This window comes from Podarcis liolepis, assembly GCF_965112155.1.
Source record: "Podarcis liolepis genome assembly, chromosome: 5".
NCBI lineage: Eukaryota > Metazoa > Chordata > Lepidosauria > Squamata > Lacertidae > Podarcis > Podarcis liolepis.
The window spans coordinates 78,946,668-78,969,954 of NC_139556.1; the positions used below are offsets into that span (position 1 = coordinate 78,946,668).

The 23,287-nt window shown below is 41.6% G+C and overlaps 1 protein-coding gene and 1 long non-coding RNA gene across 8 annotated transcripts in view; one reads left to right on the forward strand and one right to left on the reverse strand.

The window, feature by feature from the left end:
* RNF13 (ring finger protein 13) overlaps nucleotides 1-23,287 on the forward strand; it is a 50,753-nt gene that overhangs the window by 19,571 nt on the left and 7,895 nt on the right. For 6 of the 7 annotated variants that reach the window (XM_083504423.1, XM_083504427.1, XM_083504424.1 and 3 more), the window contains 5 exons: nucleotides 3,737-3,862; nucleotides 10,530-10,617; nucleotides 12,531-12,618; nucleotides 12,864-12,969; nucleotides 17,077-17,170. In XM_083504423.1, coding sequence (XP_083360549.1) covers nucleotides 3,737-3,862; nucleotides 10,530-10,617; nucleotides 12,531-12,618; nucleotides 12,864-12,969; nucleotides 17,077-17,170 — 502 coding nt within the window. Of the gene's footprint in view, nucleotides 1-3,736; nucleotides 3,863-10,529; nucleotides 10,628-12,530; nucleotides 12,619-12,863; nucleotides 12,970-17,076; nucleotides 17,171-23,287 lie in introns of all 7 variants that reach the window. The other variant, XM_083504428.1, reaches the window with a different exon arrangement.
* On the reverse strand, nucleotides 16,009-22,513 carry LOC310707562. Its single transcript, XR_014526582.1, has 2 exons — nucleotides 18,149-22,513; nucleotides 16,009-17,889 (listed from the first exon to the last, which is right to left on the reverse strand). It is a non-coding gene; the product is annotated as an uncharacterized lncRNA (long non-coding RNA).

Sequence of the window (23,287 nt, forward strand, 5' to 3'; positions counted from 1 at the left end):
TTTGTGTTTCTTTCAGTTGATTCTAAACATTTACAGCCTTAATGAATGTGTATGCTCAAGGACCTCTACAAAATACAAAAACTTAGCAAAAAGTTTTTTTAAACAATGCTGACAAACAATGTTCTTAGAACAATTTGGTTTAAGAGCTGTAGTAGCCTCCCACCCAAACCCTGGCAATTCGAATTATGAAAGAACCAAGGAAAATCATACTTTAGTTTATTTCAGCTGTCAGAATTGTGGTGACACATGTTCTGGCCATAGATCCTTGTGAAGCAGGTTGTTCTTGATAGACATGAGCACAACCATATGTACCTGGAAAGGGGAGCCTGTAGTCCAGCAGCATCTGAGGGCCATAGGGCCTCCTCTTCTGATGTTGCCTTCTCCTGACTTAGGGCAGAGAATAGCGGGCAGTCGGTTGCAGTATTGAACTCACTTGTACATCTCCTCAAAGACAGTATTGTTTGTTCTGAGAATAAGTGGTTTGGGGATTGTGAGAACACTACCCACAACTTTGATCCTCCTCCGATGTCTCTGCAACACCTAGAGCTGATTTACTGTTAATGCAAAGACTTTCAGGATTGGATGAGGATCTTTATCTTGATACCACCGTATATATGATACCATCTAGCCCTTCACAGTTTCTGATGTGTAACAGTACGTAAGGGACTTCAAGAGACTAGGGCCCTGCAGGACCTGACATCTTTCCGCAGGGCCTGCAAGACAGAGCTGTTCCACCAGGCCTTTGGGCAGGGCGCAGCCTGACTCCCTCCTCTGGCAATCTGCACAGAATTTTGCTTAACGGTTGCCATCAATTTGATTTTAATTAATTTTTATAATGAAATGTTTTTAGAATGTTGGATTATTTGATTGTTGTTAGCCGCCCTGAGCCCGGCTTCGGTTGGGGAGGGCGGGATATAAATAAAATTTATTATTATTATTATTATTATTATTATTATTATTATTATTATTATTATTGGAACTAGGAAGCAGCAGTATGTTTTGCTGCTGTTTGTAGTGCAACATATTCCAAGAGCATTTTGGTTTCTCTGGATATTGACTGAGGTCTGCCTCCTCTGCCTGTTAATGTAATTGCAGCAAGCCGCAGCATTCAGTGTCTCAAGGTTAAAATCAGTACATGATCGTTGCAAACACCAGATTGTGTCACTATTAATGCCGTAGTATGAATGCTAAATGCTAGCAGTGTTTTTCAAACCAGGGCTACTGAGAGTCTTGTACATATATTTTCTAATAGTGATTTTTTTAAAGTAACTTTACAAAATATAGGGGTTTTGCTGAAGAAATCTAAAATCCAGACATATCTGAAAGAAGCTTTTATCATGTGCCCTAATAGTCAGGAAGGTGGTAGAAATACAGTTGCAGTAATTTTATTTTGTTTTCATTTTATTTTTGAGGCAAGAAATAAGAATTGCAAGAAAAAATAGAGGTATTGGGATAATTGCCATTTGCTATTATGAGAAGATTCTATTTATATTAATTTCAAAACATACCACGCAACAGCCAAATGCTATTCATTTTTTCCCCCATATATCAGTAGAGCATTTGCTTTAGTGCCAGTCTTTATTCAGATTTGTAGTTCAAACAAGGCTAAATGCACCGCTTGCTTTTTATTCCTAAAACCATAATGCTGTTCCTAATATATTGATTCACAATAGCAATTGTCACCAAATAGTTAATAAGAGAAGATTCCTAAACCTGTGTTGAGGAGAGAGAGCAAGTTGTGACATGCTCTTTTTTAATTCCAGCTGCTTTGAACTGTGTATACAGAAGACTGGTTACATTTATTTGGCGAAATAGCTCATCCTTGTTAAGTGACCTTGGGTGTTCTGAATATTTAATTTCCTGGCTTTCCTTCGTTGGGGTGGGTGGGCGGGGAATCACTTGAAAGTGATTCCTTTAAAAATCCAGCAGTTATTCCAGATTTGAAAGGCTTGCTTGAACAAGGTGATAGAAATGAATGCTACCCAGTACCTGCCATGTTTTAAATGCGGATTGCAATAAAACTCCTACCATCATGCTGCCCATGAAAGTACCTGAAAGCTTCATTAGTGGAGTTCTGCTTTTAAAACACTGAAATTGGCAGGCTTCACTCCAGTAGAGCACTTCAGCATATGCTTAACTTTAAACTTTAGCTTTCATGAGACAGTGTGCATGTTTAAAACGAAGTAAACACTTAAGTGCTTTGTTGGATTAATGCCCAGGTGAAGTGGTACTAGAAACATATCTCTTTCATACTTGACAAGTTGTCATTACAAGTTATACCATACTTTGACTTTTGATGATTTTTAGGTTTTGCTGAACTTAAGCCCCCTTTACTACTTTATTTAAATTATAAACTCTTCGTTTCCTGGTGTCATAGAATGATCTACCATGTTTCTAATCATTGTGACGAGAACTTTCTAAAAATAGGCATATGTAAGAGGGCCAATGTCGTGTAAGGGTTAGAGGATTGGCCTATGACCTGGGAGACCAGGGTTCAAATATCCACTTTGCCATGAAGCTCCCTGGGTAACCTTGTGCCAGCCACTGTCCCTCAGCCTTTCCCTACCTCACAACATTCTTAGGAGGATAAAATGGAGAGACGACAACAATTTGCACCACCCTGAACTCGGAAAATCTAAGTAACTACCAGCCAGTTGCCAATCTCCTCTTCCTCCCTTCCTGTTTGGTCAATTCCTTTTGAATAGTTTATATCTCTCAATTTCTACATTATTATTTATTATTAAAAAGTTGTATACCTTGGTGTGTTCTGAGGTCTGCAACTGCTGTCCTTGTTCCTCTGGCCCAGAATTGGTATCCGAGGTGAGGGCATGGAATCAATTTTGCAGCTCCAATGACACAGCATGGCCCCTGACAGTCCTGCTTCTATGTGTCACATTCCTCCAGGAGTTTGTCTCCAACGCTGGGTGATCTTCTCCCTCTCTAGGGGCATCCTCGCCCCGCATCACTGTTCCAGGACAGTCCACTCTGCTCTAGCGAGAAATTCCTCATCTTGTCCGATAACTCCAAGTGTGGAGAGGTGGGCCTTAAGTTGCTGTACCTTCCAGCAAGGCAACCATCTTGCACTTGCTGCAGGTATAGTTTTGCACTTTCTCTGGCACAGGTGTTGCAGGTCATTGCAGCAGCTCCCTCACCACCAGTGTATCTTGGTCATACGTACACTGTGAGACAGCATTCCTGTTTACAAGTCCTGGCCGTGAGCTCCCAAAGGCTGCAATCAGCTAAACAGAACTAGTGCTGGCTGTTAACTTCTTCCCCAGCTCACTTCCTACTTTAAATGTGAAACCAAATTTATAGACGTGGGTGCTGATCCCGTCTTCTAATCAAAGGATATGGAGAACAGCATACAAAGGTTCTTAAACACACCCTAATATAGTTTATTAATGCTCACCTGAGAAAAACCAACTACTTGTGGATACAAAACCAACATACAATACATTGTTCCCTCCATACTAGTTTTCTAGTTAAAGGAATTGTCTTTAAATTAAATACAGGGGCATTTAGGAAATGTGATGCTGTCACCAGCATCTTAAAACAGTATAGTCTGCTCTACCACTGCTGCATGTATCAATCTGGTCAAAATTATTTTCACTAGCTGCAGTGTTAAGAATTTTCACAACTTGCATTGTAGTTCAGTGATATGAGGCAAGTAGCTTCTACTTATACAGCCATTTTGTGACTGAGAACTGATTGATTTGCTTTTGAAAATGTCTTTCAGGGTTTTCTAATAAATTCAAAACCCGAGAATGCATGTGAGCCCATAACTCCTCCACCTCTGAAGGACAACACATCTCATGAATTCATTGTATTAATCAGAAGACTTGATTGCAACTTTGATATAAAGGTAGGTAATTTCTCATATGTAAGGATTCTGAATAGGGTTTCTGAGGATTCAGAATAATCTTTTAAGTTTGTTCTTTTAAAAAGAATCGTGTAGATCTGGTGTATACATACACATTTCTTTAGGAATGTGTTACCAATTTTCACCACTTGTGGTAGTTGCTTGGGTTCTACACAAATATTCTTTTAGTCATTTTCTGCATCATTGATTAATGTTCTGAATGTCATTTAAAGTGTAACATTTTGTGCTTTACTTTGATCAGCTCTATTTTTCTTAATTTCACAAGATTTATATACCACCTGATTGTAAGAAAACCTCAAAAGTGGTTTGTGTCATAAAAAAGATTGCATGCAGATACCCTCAGCAAAATCAGTGTTATCAGTGTTGCTGTTGTGGACTCCACATTTTTGTTCTGTAAAGACAGTGCTGGAGGGGTTTGGGGGAGGTTGACTTGTATTAGAGGGTAGGATCATATGATTTCCCTGGAAGCACATTTATGAGGGCATACTTCATGGGGTGTAGCCTACTGTACATAGGAAAGAGTTATATCTGGTTGTTCAGGTTCCACCCACCACTGGCATATGACCCCTAGAAGTTGTTCATGAGGCAGTGTGGCCCTTGGACTGAAAGAGATCCTCCAGCCCTGATGCAGCAGGAAACAATGGTTTCCTCTTATGCCTGTCTGATCCGGATAGGTTCTTATATAATATATAAAATGTTTTTGTTGAATGCTGTATAGCTTTTCACCTCATCTGAGGGTGGGTGGGAATGCTACATTATTATTTTTTGTGGACAAAGTTGACAAAATGGACCTAATGAAAAATTGTGCATGCCCAAATGGAAAAAATAAAACGAGAGTACAGTGGTACCTCAGGTTAAGTACTTAATTCGTTCTGGAGGTCCGTTCTTAACCTGAAACTGTTCTTAACCTGAAGCACCAGTTTAGCTAATGGGGCCTCCCGCTGCTGCCACGCCGCCGGAGCACGATTTCTGTTCTCATCCTGAAGCAAAGCTCTTAACCCGAGGTACTATTTCTGGGTTAGCGGAGTCTGTAACCTGAAGCATATGTAACCCGATGTACCACTGTACCATATTTGGGTGGAGTGCCCCTAGCAGTCCAGTTAAATGACTTAATGTTGGCATACACTGATTAAAAACCAAGTCACCTGATGTTATGCTGCCATTGTAGGGATGTTATTGTAGCCAACGAGGCACCCTCCATATACTGGTTTCCCAACTCCCCTCAGCTGCAGCCAGCATGGCCAATGGTAAGGGATGATGGGGATTAAAATTCAGAAACACTTGAAGGGCATCCCATTGTGTGGCAGTATACAACACTGTTTAGGATAAAAGATAAAATGTAACATTATCTATCAGTGAGCTATGCTAGTGTATTGCAAACGATATTTCAACACAACTTTTCTTTTTTTTAAGATTCCACTTTAAGATACAGTATATGGAATGAAACTTTGTTGCTTAGTTCACATTGAATACAGTTTAAGGCAGTTTGCCTCTGAATACCAGTTGCTGGGGAGCACTCATGCTTAGAGAGCTCTTGCACCCTGGTCCTGCTTGTGTGCTTCCCATAGGCATCTGGTTGCGCACGGTGAGAACCGGATGCTGAGAGTGGGTGGATCTTCTTCTCTTCTCATGTTCTTAGACTTTGCCTTTTTATCATCTGCCCATCCTTGCAGTTGCAAAATGGAAAACCAAAGCATCTCGGTATTCTATAAATAATCTAAACTGAAATAAACACTTTGTATTAGGTACTACACTGGTGGCTATAATTCCAATACATGAAATGTATTAGGAGAAGACTGATGCTAATTTACAAAAACTTACTTTAATGACAGCAGAGAAATGTCTCGCAGGAAAGTAACTTTCCCCCTTTCTTTTAGTTTTGTGTAGTATTATCCTTTCCCTTCTGGGGCTGAATACCATTAACACTATGTCATGCTATTCATTATTCAATAGGTTTCTGATTCCCATACTCTTTTATTTTTGTTATAAGAGCAAGCCACTTTGAAGCTGGAACAATCTTGGAATAAATTTTCACAAGTAGATGAAGGAATGGCATGCATTTTTACAGCAGGAGCTTTGACAGCCTTAGGGTTGCTTTTGTTAGATGGGACGGAATACTATAATGCTGCATTGCTAATGTCACCTCTGGAAGTGAGAGCAGGAAAGCAAAACAGCATTGTCAAATCAAAGCCTGAAATGTTGGGCTTGAGCAGGAGTGGCTAACTTGTGGCCCACCACTGCCTTTTAATTTTCAGTGCTTAAAATCCTGGGTAAATTACCTAGGTGTTCTGGGATTATAGTACTACTACATACACCGTAGTACCCAAAACCTTCTGTGGTCTTCCAAGGTGTGCATGCACATCTCCCTAAAACAGAATCAATGTGTATAAATAAACTTAGTTGCAAAAAACCCATATAGACTCACTGCACATTTTTTCTCTTCTATTATCATTGTCTGTACTGTTCTAGTTACTTGGGCAAAAAAAAACTTGTTAATTGATTTTGAAAGTACTTACTAAGTAGTAGCTACATTTGAACAAGCCTTGCACACTCACACAGTTGATTTGTTCTTCCATTCTCATGAGCCAGGAAGTGTTAGTTAAGAATAGTTTCCTGCTGCACCAAAACTGGTTATTGATGGTTAATGGCTTCTAAACTATCCAGAATATTAAGCCAAGCTTTAAAGTTGGCTTCATTTTCTATCTTTTTTGGAAACCATTCCCCATTGATGCCTAGTTCAGACTTAATGGGAAGCTGTAGTTAATGGAGATGTCCCAATGTGCCAGCTCTTTCTCACCAAGCTATGTGAGGCATGTTCATATTTATTTATTTCACTAAATTTATATACCACTTGATTGTAGAAAAAGCATCAGAGTGGTTTACAACAATAAAATGACCACTACAAAATTTACAACCATAATTTAAAGCATACAGAAAGTTAAAACTACAATAGAATAGACTTTAGCAGGCACCGAAAATAATACAGTGAAGGTCAATAGGCAGGGAGTTCCAAAGTGTCAGTGCTGCCACTAAATGATTGAGTTTTTATAGATGCAGTGCAGGTACTATGTGGCACCTGTAAAAGTGCCAGTTCTGCCAATATCTCAGCTTTACTATGCTGAGGTATGATTGCTTGCCCAAATGGGGCCAGTGAGTTGCATCCAACATTTCCCATTATCCAGCGGAAAGGAGCCCGTCTTGCCTGGAGGATTGATCTAACCCTGTGTGTTCTGTATAGCTGTGTTAAAATATTCTGTGTTGTACAAAATGAATAATATATTCTATTCCTGTAATAGTTTATCCTACAATTAGCTCAACTTCAAATCTTCTGTGGTACGCAAATCAGAAAAAGTATAAAGCATATCTTGTGTGTTTTCTGATCCTGTGACATCAGCATAGAACAGATCTCGCCTCAAAACTTCACAGCTGAATGCAGTAATGAGAACTGCCTGTAGCTCATTCATTTGATCTCTTGCTGCAGTGGAAAAGCAAGCCGTGGGAACAGATGACAGTTTTCTCTGTGCAGCATCCAGAAGTGTAACCTATGCATCTCCCAAAGGATTTGGATGCCTGTAGCAACAAGAGCTGCAGGAATGTAAATGCCAGTTTCCTTTAGGGGAGATAATTGCTGTGACCTGGTGGTAAAAAGTGCAGTATGGTTAACCTACTGCAACAGACGAGGCGCCAGTGTAGGACAGATTCTACTGATGGATCCAGTTAGACAGCCCACGCCTAAAGAAATGCTATTGACTTTGCAGAGCACAGTTGCCAGGAGAGTTGGGTTATTTGTGCTTGAGAAATGCCTACTGAGCCCCAGGCAGGTTGTAAATTATCCACTAATAGAATAAGTATCAGGCAATTGGGGATGACACAGAACTTGGGCATGGACAAAGTCTCCTGAAGTTGTGTGTCTAATAACTGAAACAATGGACTGAAAACAACTGCAATCAATTCTGATTCCTGAATGGAAAACCTGCATGATTTGTTTTTTTAAAAGGCGGCACATTTCCACAAAGTTTTGTTTTTAGAGCTCTTTCAATCTATTGAGAGGAAATATTCAGAAAACAAATCTGGGAATTAAGTTGAATAAACAATAAGTGAACTTGTGAGTTTTCGGCATATTTTGCTGGCTCCTTTTGTGTGTGTTTCCTCTTTTGTAGATCAGCAGGTTATGAATATCCATGAATGTCTGCCTGGTAGATCAAATGGTTGTTTAGACATCAAAATCTAAGCAGTCCAGTTTTGTGTTTATGTATTTACTTGTGAGGACTTGAAACAAAGTGTTCCAATCTTATCCCCAGCCCCTACCAAGAGTGCTTCTGTTTCTGCTCTAGCTAGATTGAAGCAGGAGCCTTGGAGTGCTGCTTAGGGTTCACAGAAAACTGCTGAAAGCTTCCTTCGCTGTACTTTATGATGCTAAAGGCTTCATGGTTTGGGCAGGCTGCCAGCCCTGAACCTTAATACTTTATTTATGGTATAGCAGAGGTGCAGAACCCCAAGGTCGGGGGCCTATAGAGTCTCCCCAGGTTGTACTCCCCATACCACACCCCTCACATGTTCTGCTCCTTGGCTGCCTTGAATTGGTCTTCAACTGTGAAAATATATCTTGTTTGCCTGGATGGAGAGAGGTGATGGTGAATGTGGTAGAGCTGGAGTGTAGAAACCTCCGCCTTTTTGCATTGCGGGATACAAATTGCCCACTTTTGCCTCCGGTCCTGTCCGCTACTGGTAAGTGATACCCCCCAGAAGGCTGCCCACAAGTTAGTGTGGTTCTGTGGCTGGAAAAGGTTTTCCACTACTGTATAAATTAAGTTAGTGTGCTAATCTCATGATGCATCTTTCCTCTCTGGATCAAATGCTTACCATAAGAATATACTGTTGGGGGTGGAAACAGGGCCATTCTCTCCCCCCCCCTTGCACTGGTGTTTAATGGGCACCTTCAGCATCCCATGACTTAGCTGGCCTATAAGCCTAGACCAGTTAGGTTGTGGTTGGGTTTTTTTTGGGGGGGGTGTTGCAAGAGAAGCCACAGCTCTGTACAGCATATATTTAACCTGTGTTGTCCTTGTGAGAGACGTCGCTATAACTGCTGAGTAAGAGCGGGTGGTTTATCCAGAACACATTTCGCCCTGTTTTGCAGGATGTGATGGAGACACATTATGTGGCCGTGGCTCAGAATGAGAGATGGTTTCATGTGTAGAGAGATTCCTCTGCTCTTAGAGGCACAAGCCTCACTGAACATACCAGCATTGCCTGCCATGTTTTGATATGGAATTTGGGGTCAGCTTTGGTATCAGTTGGCACTTGCAGTATAATGCATTGGAGCTGTGAGAGCAATGTAAAACCCTGAAAGGAAAACAGAAATTATTTAAAAGCATCATTGCCTTCCGGGAGCTCTGTTCTAGCACAGTGAGCATTACACACTGCAATTATTTTTTAAAATTTTACTATGCTGCTACATTGAACCCTTATAGTTCTAATTCAGATCACCACATGTGATGAAAATTTAGGACTAGATTTTGAGGAGGGATTTATCACTGTGCACATGAAAGAGGAGGAAATAACCTACAGTTTGAGAGTGTGAGGTTTGACATGAATGTGCAAGCTTCCAAGGAAGAAATTACAGCTATTTTGCACTTCCCCTGGACCTGCTACACTGCTGTAGGCTAAGCCATGCTTTGACTTAGTATGTTGTCCGAGCCAGGACTCATGGCTTGTCTGAAGGAGACAAACCATGAGCCTGGGTATGGATGACACGCCAAATTAAACTGTAGCTTAGCTTGGAGCAGCAGGTGAACTGTGGGAAGAACTCATTGGTGACTCCAGGAACCCTGACACAATTTTGCTAAGCCATAGTTTGGTTACGCTTATGTTTTAACCAGCTTATTTTATTTGGTTATGCCTGTGATTAAATTAGGGAGTTCCCCCTCCCTTCCTCCACCAGTGGAAAGCTCTTAACAGAAGAATGTGATCAAGCCTAACGTTTTTGCATGATTATGCAGAAGCAGACTGTTACTAGGATCACTGTTAGCTATTTTTAGTGCAGTAGTATAAAAGTAGGACACCAAATTCTGTTGACAGTGTAACATACCTCACGAAGTTCCTGGAAGTATTCTACAGAGTTAACAAATTGATATATAAACTATATACTTAGTCAACTTCAGTTGGAAATGCACTATTCAGTATGACTGAATAGTTTACATTATTAACGGTTCCAGTTACCGGTAGGTAGCCGTGTTGGTCTGCCATAGTTGGAACAAAATAAAAAAATTCCTTCCAGTAGCACCTTAGAGACCAACTAGTGCACAAGGGACAGTATACTTCCGGTGTGGCGGTGTGATTAGAATGCTGGACTGAGACCAGAGTTCAAATTCCCTACTTACTCATGAAACTCACTGGGCGATCTTGAGCCTGTTGCTATCTTTCAGGCCAACTTACCTATTTCACAAGCTTGTAGTGATGATAAAATGGGAGAAGGGAAGGTGTATATATGGATATATTTTGTGTGGCAGTTTGAATGCTGCATGAATGAAAGGGGACTTGCTAATCTCTTTAATATTTGCTAATGTTCTTATGCACAAAATGTTCTGAGTTAATTTCTCAGTTCTGTGCAGTTTTTTTGTTGAAAGGCATTTTGTTTGGCTCACAGGTTCTGAACGCACAAAGAGCTGGCTATAAGGCAGCCATAGTTCACAATGTTGATTCCGATGACCTCATTAGCATGGGATCTCAAGACAGTAAGTACAGGTATCTTGCTTGATGACATTCTCCCACTCTTTGCAACAATCAAAAACAGAAGCTTCAGAATGTGTACAATTCAAATGAAAATTCATTTACTTCCAACTCAGCCAGTTGGAAGTAACATTTTCGGTCCTGCTAATGTTTTGAAGATTGTAAGCCTGTCAGACGTTTAGCCCTCCTCCTTAAAAAGGACTGAAATCAGTAAAGGTGATCAAGATATAACAGTATGACAAGAGGGCATAATAGACTGGGTGGTATATAAATGCCAAAGATAGATAGATAGATAGATAGATAGATAGATCGATAGATAGATATGTATCTAAAATACATACTATTTTTGTTGCAATACGCTTTATAGTGCTGTGTTCTCCTGAGAGCCATTTTCCATAACTTATTTTCCTCCTTTCATGTTTTTAAAGCTTTTTTTGTTTTGTTCTCAGAGTGTGTTTTTTAAATCGCAATAAAATTCAATAGGGGGTGAAGGGAACTAATTGACATGAATTTCTTGAAAGTACTGGTGGTTGTAGAGTACAAATGTGTAAAATGTGGAATCCAGCTTCTACCGTAGGAAGGCCAGTTCAGAGACAGTAACTTGTCAAAGCCAAATACCAAGCATTTTACATAGCCAAAGTGCTCCAGCAGATGCATAAAAAAAATGCTGCTAAAACTTTTAGGCCTGGAATGTCAGTTCTGTTTTGCTTTAGTGAAGGTCATGAAGGACACCCACATTTCCAACAATAATCCTTGTAACTGGGGTTCTGTCAAATACTAGAACCTCTCACACCCTGACACACTGCTATAAATGGAGATTTAATGCTCTTTCATTATGCAGTGATCAATACTTTTGCTCTTATAAGCCCATGAGCTTGCAGAGCAGGTACATACAGCTGGGTGTAAGTCAACTAGCAATACCACTAGAGGGCATACTAGCATAGCCTGTAACGGACATAATAAAATGAGCAAATCTTAGAAACCTGGGAACCACTTGCCCACAGAACCTCCGTCTTGCCAGGATTCAGACTCATTCAGCCTACCACTGCATCCAGACACCAGTCCAGTATTGGGCAGCCATTTCCAGTTCGGATGTTACAGAGAATTAAGAGTTGAGTATCACTGGACACCTTGCTCCAAAATTTCTTATGACCACTCCCAACTGTGTTCGTATTTGGAAGTATTGAAGCAAGGGACGAACAAGATTGTCTTAGATTGTAACTCTGCTTTTGGTGTATCACGTCATCAGATCTTGCATTCCTAAAATGTGGTTTTGTAAGTGATTGGAAAATGGCTGCATAGGAACAAGAAAAGCAGTTGTGAGCAGCAGACTTGCATTTTCACATGACATTAGAGCTTTTTGCAAGTTATGAAAGCACACTATTTCACACGTAACAGAGGTGGTGAGGAGTAGGAAACATGAGAGACATGTTTGTTGTGCAGCCCCTCCCTGCTGCATCTCCCATCACACTTGGAGTCACTTTTGATCAAGGTCAGAAATTACTGTACCTACTTGCACACCACCAGAAAGTTCTTTCCTATTGTGGCTGTTCACGCAGAAGCAATTGCACCGGGGTGTTCATTACCCACTGCAAGGCACAGTTGTATGCAGGCTATTGCTAGGATATTCCAGACAACAGAGGGGACATGCATTCTTATTATATGGTCATGAAGGGTAAGGAGCATTTACATGTTACTGTGTCCATGTGAAATACTATTGAAGGAAATGGATTTTTCACAGCACACCCATGCAAAAAGTACCTGAACAATTATTTTATTAAAAGTGCCTTTGCACAGTGGTTTGCTTATATTCACCAATTGTCACTAGTATTATCCCCATATATAGTAGCATACAGCACTCATAAACTGTATATTGTTGCTCATCTTTTCTCAGTTTCTGTTCTCTCTCTTTGAACAGTTGAAGTTTTAAAGAAGATTGACATTCCATCTGTCTTTATTGGTGAAACATCAGCTAAATCTCTTAAAGAATTCACCTATGAGAAAGGGTATGCAAAGATTTACTTTTATTTTAGTTGTTTGTGAACTGTTATTATCTAGTGATTTTTCAAACTTTATATGGATTTTTAAATCAGTAAAGTGTGATTCATATTTAAATACTTCAATAAAATGTGATACAACCTGTTTTGTTGGGGGAAGAATGTGGATATAGGACATATGCAAGAGTGATTTATATTCAGCTACCTTAACATGAATTTCATAATCAATCCTCTTAATTTTTCCCCTTTAACAGAGGCCATATTTTGTTAATCCCAGAGTTCAGCCTGCCTTTGGAGTACTACCTAATACCATTTCTAATTATTGTGGGAATCTGTCTCATCCTTATTGTTATTTTTATGGTAAGTATTACCTTCTCTCCTGCTCCCCTTCCACAAGTGATATAAACATACTGTTTTGTATTGCTGGAATCCGTTTAGCCTATGACTTACTTGATAGGGTGCTTCTTCTTTTTAAAAATGAAATCAGACTTTATGGTGTTGTGCACACTAAAGCTCTTAAGACATACCTAAGAAATATCTACCGTATTTTTCGCTCTATAGGACGCACTTTTTCCCCTTCAAAAATGAAGGGGAAATGTGTGTGCGTCCTATGGAGCGAAGACGCAATAGCCCCGCGACCCTCTCCCGGCTGGAGAGGTGATGCGCAGCTATGGCAGGAACCTCTACAGCCCCGTGTCACCTCTCCAGCCGGGAGAGCGCGCCCGTGGGGCTAAAGCAGCCTCCCGCGACCCTCTCCTGGCTGGAGAGGTGATGCGCGGCTATGGCAGGAGCCTGTGCAGCGCCTCATGCCGCTTCACTGAAGGGGCACTGGGCAGAGAGGGGGAGATTTTTTTTTCTTGTTCTCCCCCCCTCTAAAACAAAGTGCGTCCTATTGTCCGGTGCGTCCTATGGTGCGAAAAATACGGTAAAAATGGCTTTGAAGCTGTCCGCCAGTTGAGATCCCCGACATGTATACACCAGTTCAGTGACAGATTCTGTGGGAATGGGTATTCATATGTATGCAACGAGCTGCGAACATGAAGTTCTGCATCTCTTGATATGAAAAGGGAAGCTGGTGTGGGTCTGGAGGTTCTTTGAATGCATCTACTTCGGTGCCCACAAGAGATCAAAAGTGCATGCCCTTCTTTCCTTCTTACTGAAAGTGTAAATGGTGCCTTTCTCAAAATTCAAAGCTGTCACTCCCACCACTCAGTGCTTATCAGTTTGGAAGTGAAACAGTGCTGCTCCAGAATAAAGTAATGATTTACTTGGGGGTTGGAGGAAGTTCATACATTGGTAAATTAAAATTTTAAAGAATTACAAACCCAGAACAACAAGGACATGTGAGCTTCTAGAACTTAGGGATTGTTAGAATTGGAGAACCTCCAGTACATGGGCCTGTCATGACCAATCAGTGGGTGCACTTTGGCCTGCGAGGAATTTCCCCCCAAACTATACCTACCTGCCCATCCATTGACATCGCTGCTGAGGGAGGACAGAAAAGAGACAAAGCAGATCTGACTGCTGAGGCAATCCCTCCATAAGGCCAGTTGGAGTTGTATATTTTATGCTACAGGTGAAATTGATAGTTTTCTGCATCACAGTTGACACAAGCATGTTACTTTGATGCCATGCTTGATTTGCAAGTTTCATGGATGAGATGACAGCAGATGCTCCAGAGACAAAACTCTTTTACTCGTTTTAGACCTAACTTTTTTTTTAATAAAATTCTTTGAAGATACCATGTTTTAGGCTATACCCAGTGATTTTTTCTGCTGTTATGTTGAAGACACAGCAGCTTTAATTAGATTGATTTCTTGCAGGTTCAGTGTTTTCCTTGTATATAATTTTGAAAAAAAGAAGGAACCTTTACAACTCTCCTAATTGTCCTTCATCAAAAGTGAATTTCCAAAGAAGCTGCATGTGGTCCCTAAAGTGCTTGCAGCTCTTGTTAGATGCTCATGTTATGCCTTTATTTTAAAAACAATGGAGAAAATCCTTGCCTTTTTAGCCTTGCTGAGGTAGCTTAGAAATTAATGCCAGAATAACAGCGAAATGCTAGAAACAAATTGGTTTTTAAAAAGCCTAAACAACATATCCCCAGTTAAGAGAATTATGTGAGTGCAGATGCTCACACATATATTTAGCCCATGCATGGGTTCTTGTTCATTTCATTGGGGGGAAACATCTGCTTGTACAAAGGAACACACTTTAGATCTTCTTTTTTTGAATTTACAATGTCATAGTTACTTTTTTTCAAATTTATAGAAGGAAAAAAGTAGGCTGTGTACTCATTTACTCACTTAAAATGCAGCTAGGTCATTCTTTTTTCCAAGTCAGATCAAAGCTGGTTTGGGAAAAACACACATCAAAATGCAGTATTTAATAAGAAACAGCAGGATAGATTTGGATTGTGGCTAACGTCATGTGTACACCACTTCCCAAACCAGTGGTGGGAGTGTACTGGATGTAAGCGTTAAACACAATCCTCAGCTTTCTGGGGATTTCTTGAAGCAGAGCTGGCCATCTGAAGTTGAATGGACAAAGATGTTTTTACCTTAGAAATTACACTTTCAGTTCTTCTATCATACATTAAAGAACAACAACCAGAAACAATGCTGACCTCAAAGGGTAACACCATAGAACATAGAATAGAGCTGCTAGGAGACAACTGGTCAAATACAATGGAATTCAAACTCCCTAGGGAAGAAGTACCACATGTTATTTAAAAACAATTGTATCCCTGGGGATGCTGCCTTTGATAGGCTTACTGTATGTGCAATTAAAGGAAGACACTGAATTGCAAACCTCTGGAGAATTTTTCTGTGGAATACACAGCTATGTACTATGTCTAGTTTCTCTAATGTACGTATCAGTCTGAATCATAGAAAAGAGGCAAAGCAAGAGGAGGTGATACCCAAAGATGATAAACCCAGGGTTGAACTTTCAGTAAAGAATATGCAGGCTCCATCTCTCAACCTTTTTCCACGGCCACAGCTGAGCCCAGAGCATGAGATGTAGCAGAGAAGGGCAGTTTCCCAGCCTCCTCTTTGGCATCTTTCCACAAAGGATGGGTGCACATTCTCATTTTCACTATAAGTAGCCACTTAAAAACTCAGCGCATAGCAACTCTAAGCACATGGGAGCAACAGAGTCATTTGTCGCATCTAGCCACAGCACAGTGGCTCTATTTTCCTGCAACCATAGCTAAAGGCTATACAGCAGATGGGGAGATGGCTTGAATACAAACTTGCAATGAATCTGATGGAACACAGGTGAGAGCTGTTTATTGAACCTGCTCTGTGGCAGTGATGAGGGTGAAGGGTTATTATTTTTCTATTCCCATTTCATCTTCATAGGTCCTTTAGGTCCTTCCTCTTTTTTTTTTTTTTTAAAAAAAAATTGCATTTCTATCCCACCATTTTATCTAGGGAGCTCAAGGTGTTGTACATGGTTTCTCCCCCCCACCCCTTTTAATCCCCACAACAACCCTGTGATGTAAGTTAGGCTGAGAGTGAGTTGCTGAACGTCACCCAGATAGCCTAGTGGAGATTTGAAACTTGCTTTCTCAGGTCTTAGTTTGACATTGTAACCACTACACAACACCAGCATTTTGACCCAGCAGAAGAAGTGAAAGACTCCTCATAGGATATGCACTTTGAGGGTGGAATTGCTCACATCAGCCGCAGCCTGGAAGCCACTATTGAGGCAGTTCAGTCTGTGATTTATCCACAGAGCATCTGGTTCTGATGGATTATTTTGTTGAGGCCTGAGGATATGGGCAAAGTTAGATCTTTCCTACATGACATTGTGTAGGTAAGAGCTGACCAGCTTGGTTCAAGAAATAAATGCTTTGTTTTGAGGGAGGCGGGTCAGTCCCATCTGCATTAAAGGAGGTAGGAGTGCAAACACTCCTGGAAAAAGTCATCCCTGGGCATAAAAGATTGTAACAGCTTGGCTAGTGGGTAGGAACCATTCACTAGGCAAGGTGCTTGAGCAGATGGTTGCTGTACAACCCCAGAACTCTCAAATTATAGTGATTGTGTAGATCTGTGTCAATCAGGTTTCAAGCCTGGGTTTGGTCCAGAGATTGCTTTGGTCGCCTGATGGTAGGAGGGAGACTGGGGAGCGTGACCCTGTTGGTTCTTCTAAATGCACTAGGTAGACTTCTTTAGAGCTTGTCACTTGTCCAATAGCTATACTAGAGCTGCTTTGGTCTTATAGTAGCCTTGAGTAGTGGCGACTATGATGACTTCAGAGATGAAGCAATATAACCTTGTGGAGGTGTTGGTGTGCAGGATAAGGATACGTACATAGGTTTTTCATTCCCACTATTGTGTCATGTTTTCTGTGTGGCTGATTTTGTCTTTCTTCTTTTGAACAACTGTTCTCAGAATGAAAGGAGACTTGAGTTGTGTGGTGTATTACTCTTAAAAGTTTCCGTCTTCTATTTCTGTCTCTTTCAAGATCACAAAATTTGTCCAGGACAGACACAGAGCAAGAAGGAATCGGCTTCAAAAAGATCAGCTTAAGAAGCTTCCGGTACATAAGTTCAAGAAAGGTAAGTGTGGCTTTTTAGAATTGATTGAATAATCTATGCCATTTTAGAGCTACAGATGACACAGGCTAATTTTGCCAAGGCTGCAATTTTATGCATATTTACCATGGAGTGTCCCATTGAATTCAGTAGGGCTTGCTTCTGAGCAGAACGGTATAGGATTGCAATGAAGAACTGTACATTGAGTTTTCAAACCTGACTGAGCAGGTTTGATGTAGACTGAATGGCATCACATGATTAATATTACAGAGACATTGTGTTCTGTCCCCAGCTTCTCTGGTTAAGGCACTCAGGACTGGAAAAGATCTCTGTGTAGTTGAACTGGCATTATAGGTCATTACTACTGAACCAGGTCATATATTGTTGGAGTTGGCTAAATCTTTTCATTAACTACTCATAACCAAGTTCCACAGTGGAAAAAAGCAGGCTATAAAGGTACTTTTAAAAAAATTGTACATGATACAGTTTGTGAGGACAGTGCATGCTGAAATGCTAAATTACTACATGAACCAATAGACATTACAGTGCTACTATCCTCGTTATCCGTATTGGTAAAGGTAAAAGGTAAAGGACTCCTGGACAGTTAAGTCCAGTCAAAGGCAACTGTGGGTTGTGGCGCTCATCTTGCTTCAGGATGAGGGAGATGGCGTTTGTCCATAGACAGCTTTCTGGGTCATGTGGCCAGCATGACTAAACTGCTGCTGGCGCTCAGAGGACTATGACTATGAGAGCCAGTGTGGTGTAGTGGTTAAGAGCAGTGGACTCGTAATCTGGTGAACCGGGTTTGAGTCTCCGCTCCTCCACATGCAACTGCTGGGTGACCTTGGGCCAGTCACACTTCTTTGAAGTCTCTCAGCCCCACTCACCCCACAGAGTGTTTGTTGTGGGGGAGGAAGGGAAAGGAGAATGTTAGCCGCTTTGAGACTCCTTAAAGGGAGTGAAAGGCGGGATATCAAATCCAAACTCTTCTTCTTCTATGACGAGTGCCAAAGCGCACAGGAACACTGTTCACCTTCCCACCACAGCAGTACCTGTTTATCTACTTGCACTGGCATGCTTCTGAACTGCTATGTTGGCAGGAGCTGGGACAGAGCAATGGGAGCTTACCCCGTTGCGTGGATTCAAACCACCTAGTTGGCAAGCCTAAGAGGCTTGGTGGTTTAGACCACAGCGCTAAATGAGGACATTAGAATGAAGGACTTACTAAGGTTTTTGTAAGTGGTGGCAATGGTGTCTAGCATATAGCCATAGTAGAAATAAGCAACTGGGTCAGGGGACAAAAGGTTTTATGCCATATGGTGGAAATGCAATAGCACAGGGTTGAAAAACACTCTGCCACCTGCATCTTTACAAATATGATCTTCAGGATTCTATATATACTTGTGCTCCTGATCATCTGTATAGACAGACTGAATCACCTCTGGAGTCTCCTGGACTGTACTTACACATTATGTTGCATTACTGTTGGGAGGGGAAAGGAAAGAATAACATAATTATCACCTTAATACTAGCAACTGGTTTATGTGGGTTGGGCAAGTTCGTTGGTTGCAGATCAGTGTTGTGTATTTTAAAACTAATTAAAAAATTAAAATTAAAACTTGTGCAAGTAGCCTATTCACATGAGCTTCTTTGGTGATCACTTGTAGCCGAGTAAGACATGAGCAGTGTGGTATTAAAAAAGGAAACTTTTGTGTGATTACGATTCCTCTTCCGTGAGTCTGTGACTTACTACAGCACGGCCATGATCGCTTGCGAGTCCCAGACTCCCACAGAGCATTGTTTGCATGAGTAGCTTGCATAAGCAGTTATTTGTGTGTGAGCCAGTTGCAGTATGACCTGACTGCTAATGTAGCCTAATAGTTTGGACACATGAGGACACAGGAGTCTTGGTTTTTTGCTTTTGAAAAAAGGAAATATGTTTAATCATTGTATACGCACTGTTGTATGTGTTTTACAAATCAGTTATTAAGTCAAGAACTGAAGGCTTATGCTTGAATTGGCTCATGTTTCCCTTCAGTCTCTCCTTTCCATTACAACTGCGATGACTGTATTAGTCAGGCACAATCTGCAACCCTTTCCCCAACTCCAACATTCATTGTACCAATATGAAGCCCTTCAGTTCTTGGGGAGGAAGAGTATGTATCTTTTTGCCAATGTTTTTGCTCTACATGTTTTGCCTAATTCATTGGACTTTCATCCTTAACCTGTAGCATGCAAACAACTGAGGGGGAGATTTTCAGTGACATTAAGATAACTACAACATTGTCATTGGCAACATGAAGAATATATGAGGCTTGCACATGGGCTTGGATTTCGGGGCAGAGTTGCACCCTATTGGCTGTTCGCCCTTGATTGCCGTCTTCCATTATTGAGGACATTGCAAAGCAGATGTTCAGCTGAAAAGAGTGCACAGTGTCATATACAAAGTTAGTTTCTCATAAAAAAATTAATGAGGCTGATATTTGCTGAATATTTTTGTTTCTCGGGCTTAAAATTTAATAGAAAGGAGTGTTAATTTCTTTTCCTGATAAGGATTTCTGATGGAGATGAATTAAAGAGGACAAATATGCAAGGAGTATTATTTTCTTCTTGTTGAATTGCATGTTATTTTACTGGGTTTGCCAGTATGCCTTGCTTATAGAGCACGGGAGGGGTGTGGTAGAATTATGGTATCCATGTATGTGTTTAGTAAGCATGTTGCTTTTTGCTTTGTTTCATAAAAGTGGAAGAGATCTAATAGGCCACAATATCATACCCAAGGCTGATGTCACCTGGTGGCATGTTTGGACCATTGCTGAGGCTGATGTCTGCTGACCCAGGCCTTGTTTTCCAGTCAGCCCCTACTGCAATTGCTCAAAGTTGCCCACCATAATGCTATTTCACTGCAGGGCATTGTGGGTGATGATAATGGCAGCTTGCCTTATGCTCTTTAGAGGAGTGCAGTCATTGTCCTCTCATTTATATGCCTTCCCATCTGCCACTATGTCATGGTGGAAATGAATAGAAGCACGGTCACCCACTGATGTTTGACATAGGGAGACCCATGCTGAGGGTCCCCTCAAACCTGGAGACTGCTCTGATCAAACCTTTGCTCTAAGGTATTGCCAGTTTTTAATTGACCTCCATTAGCAGAGATCTGACAACTAGAGTCAACTTGCATGTGTTTGCTGCCATGTGGAGGTACCTCAAAATGTGAAGTGGTATAGAAGTGTCACGAGAACATACCTTTTCCAAAATTTGGGAGGCATGGAGATGAAAGAGTCCTCTTTCTGAGAAGTGTACCGTATATTTATTTTTTTATTTATTATTTATTTCACAAAATTTATATGTCACTTGATTGTAGAAAAAACCTCAAACTGCTGTCACGAGTTTGCACATATAACTGTAGAACGGGTCTATATATAGAATTGAGTTCTAGAGTAAGTGCTGATTTTGACAGCCAGGCAAGTCTGTTAAATCTTTAAATCTGTTGCTGGGTGCTTAGAATAGGAAGTCAACCCTTTGCCTAAGAACTGACTGAGGAGGAAAGCAATGGGGGAAGGAAGACAAGGTGTAACGCTCTTCAAGTTAAAAAATCTGTCTGGTACTTATATTGCTGGAGGCACACATATGAACACTTGAAATATGAGTGGAATAACACTGCTTATCGTGGAAGAAAGACATTCTCCTAAGCACTTCTGAAGAATAATATCCATCGGGCTTAATGGAGGGGCACACTGCAAATGCTCAGCCTTTGGGGCGGGGAATATTTCTCCCTCTCCTCTGATGAAAATAGTCCCACAAAGCTACTTGCCACACAGGTGCCCTTGTGGTATTTTTCTCTCTACAGGGCAAATGCTGACTTACTAGCGCTGTAAATACTTGCATGTTTTGCCCTACATGGCAAATAGTAGCTTTGGAGTGTTGTGATTTTAATCAGAAAAGTGGCATAGAATAATGTGTTACATACCCCTCCTGGTGCTGCAGTCCTGATCAGGTGACCTTTAAACTTAAAAATAATAATAATTGCAGGAGATCCAATGACACACTTCCCAATGTCACATCTCGTTTGGCCCTGAACAGCCAGAGCTGCTGCGAGGGTATTTGGAGGGCACAACTCTCTTCCCTGTCTAACCATTGACAAGAGTAGTGCTCCTTTCATGGTGACAGGTCTGCCACAAGTTAATGGCTAGATTCCAGGCAGTTCTTGTTTTATGTACTAATTTCAGGCACATATAAGCTGCTGTATTAGCTGTCCCCATGAACACAGCCACAGGCTTCTGAGATGGGTGCCAGCTGAAAGTCCTCAGGCACATACTATTTTTATTTGTTTCCACTTTATTTGAATATTTGCACTCTTCTAATGGAAAGCACATTCCAAATTACTATAAAAAAATTAAATTCCAATGCCAATTGATTTAAAACAACAAATAGACTAGGCTTTACAACACTGATATTTTGTGTTCTTTGGAGGCAAGACGACAACCCAGAAATCTTCTGCAACTCCAAGGAAAGCTTTTGGATTATTCTGTTGCTTTCCTGAAGTCTACATTTTTTTTATTGTAAAGGCTATTACTAACTGCTAATGCTAATTAATTACACTGGAGCTCTCCAATGTGTGACATTTAAGGCGCAGTCCATTTATACTCAAACACACTGCCAAATTATTGTTTAACTGTACAAACCGCTGGAAAAGTGATAAATATTTGATCAAGGGGCCTTTGTGGAATCAACTGAGTGGGTGCTGTATTGAATCTATTATTGATGGAGACAGTAGCATAGAGCTCTTCATTCTGGTCTTCCATGATAGGCAGAATCACAGCTAACACAATTCATTCAGTCTTTCACAGGTTTGGAAGAGCATCTGAATCTTAAAGATGAATAAAGATTCCATCTTTTCCATCATGGTAAAAGCCAGAGAAACCACAAATATCTTTTTCAATCTGAAATGTTAACTTAATGAGGGTAAAATGAGTAGAGAGAGTGTGTGAAAAATAGAGTAGATCTCCACTTAGACCAGCAGTTCTCAAATGGCACGATTTGGTATGGGTCTTAGTAGACTGTCACATTCATTAATTTGTTTTACAAATCAAAGCACGTATATATACGGAAGTCATATTTTGATAACTGTAGTCTTGTCTTTCTAATGTAATGTGCTTGTGAGCAAAGTTCTGTGAAATCAGATGTTAAAAGTTTCAGCTCAGATTCATCATTCATCCCACTTGCTGGCATTAATTCCCCATCTCCTATAACCAGTGCATACTATTACAATCACATGGTGGCCATTACTTCTCAAATAATGGTTGCATACTTTATATTTCCCTAATCTGCCAGGTTAGAGGTGCAGAATACATGCATTTATTTTTTCATATACCGTATTTTTCGCTCTATAGGACACACTTTTTCCCCTTCAAAAATGAAGGGGAAATGTGTGTGCGTCCTATGGAGCGAAGACGCCGTAGCCCCGCGACCCTCTCCCGGCTGCAGAGGTGAAACGCAGCTATGGCAGGAGCCTCTACAGCCCCACGTCACCTCTCCAGCCGGGAGAGCGCACGCGGGGCTAAAGAAGCACCCCGCGTGCGCTCTCCCGGCTGGGGAGGTGACGCGCTGCTATAGAGGCTCCTGCCATAGCTGCGTGTCACCTCTCCAGCTGGGAGAGGGTCGCGGGAGGCTGCTTTAGCCCCGCGCGCGCTCTCCCGGCTGGGGAGGTGACGCGCTGCTATAGAGGCTCCTGCCATAGCTGCGCTTCACCTCTCCAGCCGGGAGAGCGCGCGCGGGGCTAAAGCAGCCTCCCGCGACCCTCTCCCAGCTGGAGAGGTGACACGCAGCTATGGCAGGAGCCTCTATAGCAGCGCATCACCTCCCCAGCCGGGAGAGCGCGCGCGGGGCTAAAGCAGCCTCCCGCGACCCTCTCCCAGCTGGAGAGGTGACACGCACCTGCCATAGCTGCGCGTCACCTGTGCCATAGCTGCGCGTCACCTCTCCAGCTGGGAGAGGGTCGCGGGAGGCTGCTTTAGCCCCGCGCGCGCTCTCCTGGCTGAGAGGTGATGCGTGGCTATGGCAGGAGCCTCTCCGCTGCGCCTTTCCGCTGCTCCCTGACCTGCTCTTTGGGGCTGGTGGTGGGCTTCCCCCCCCAGCCCC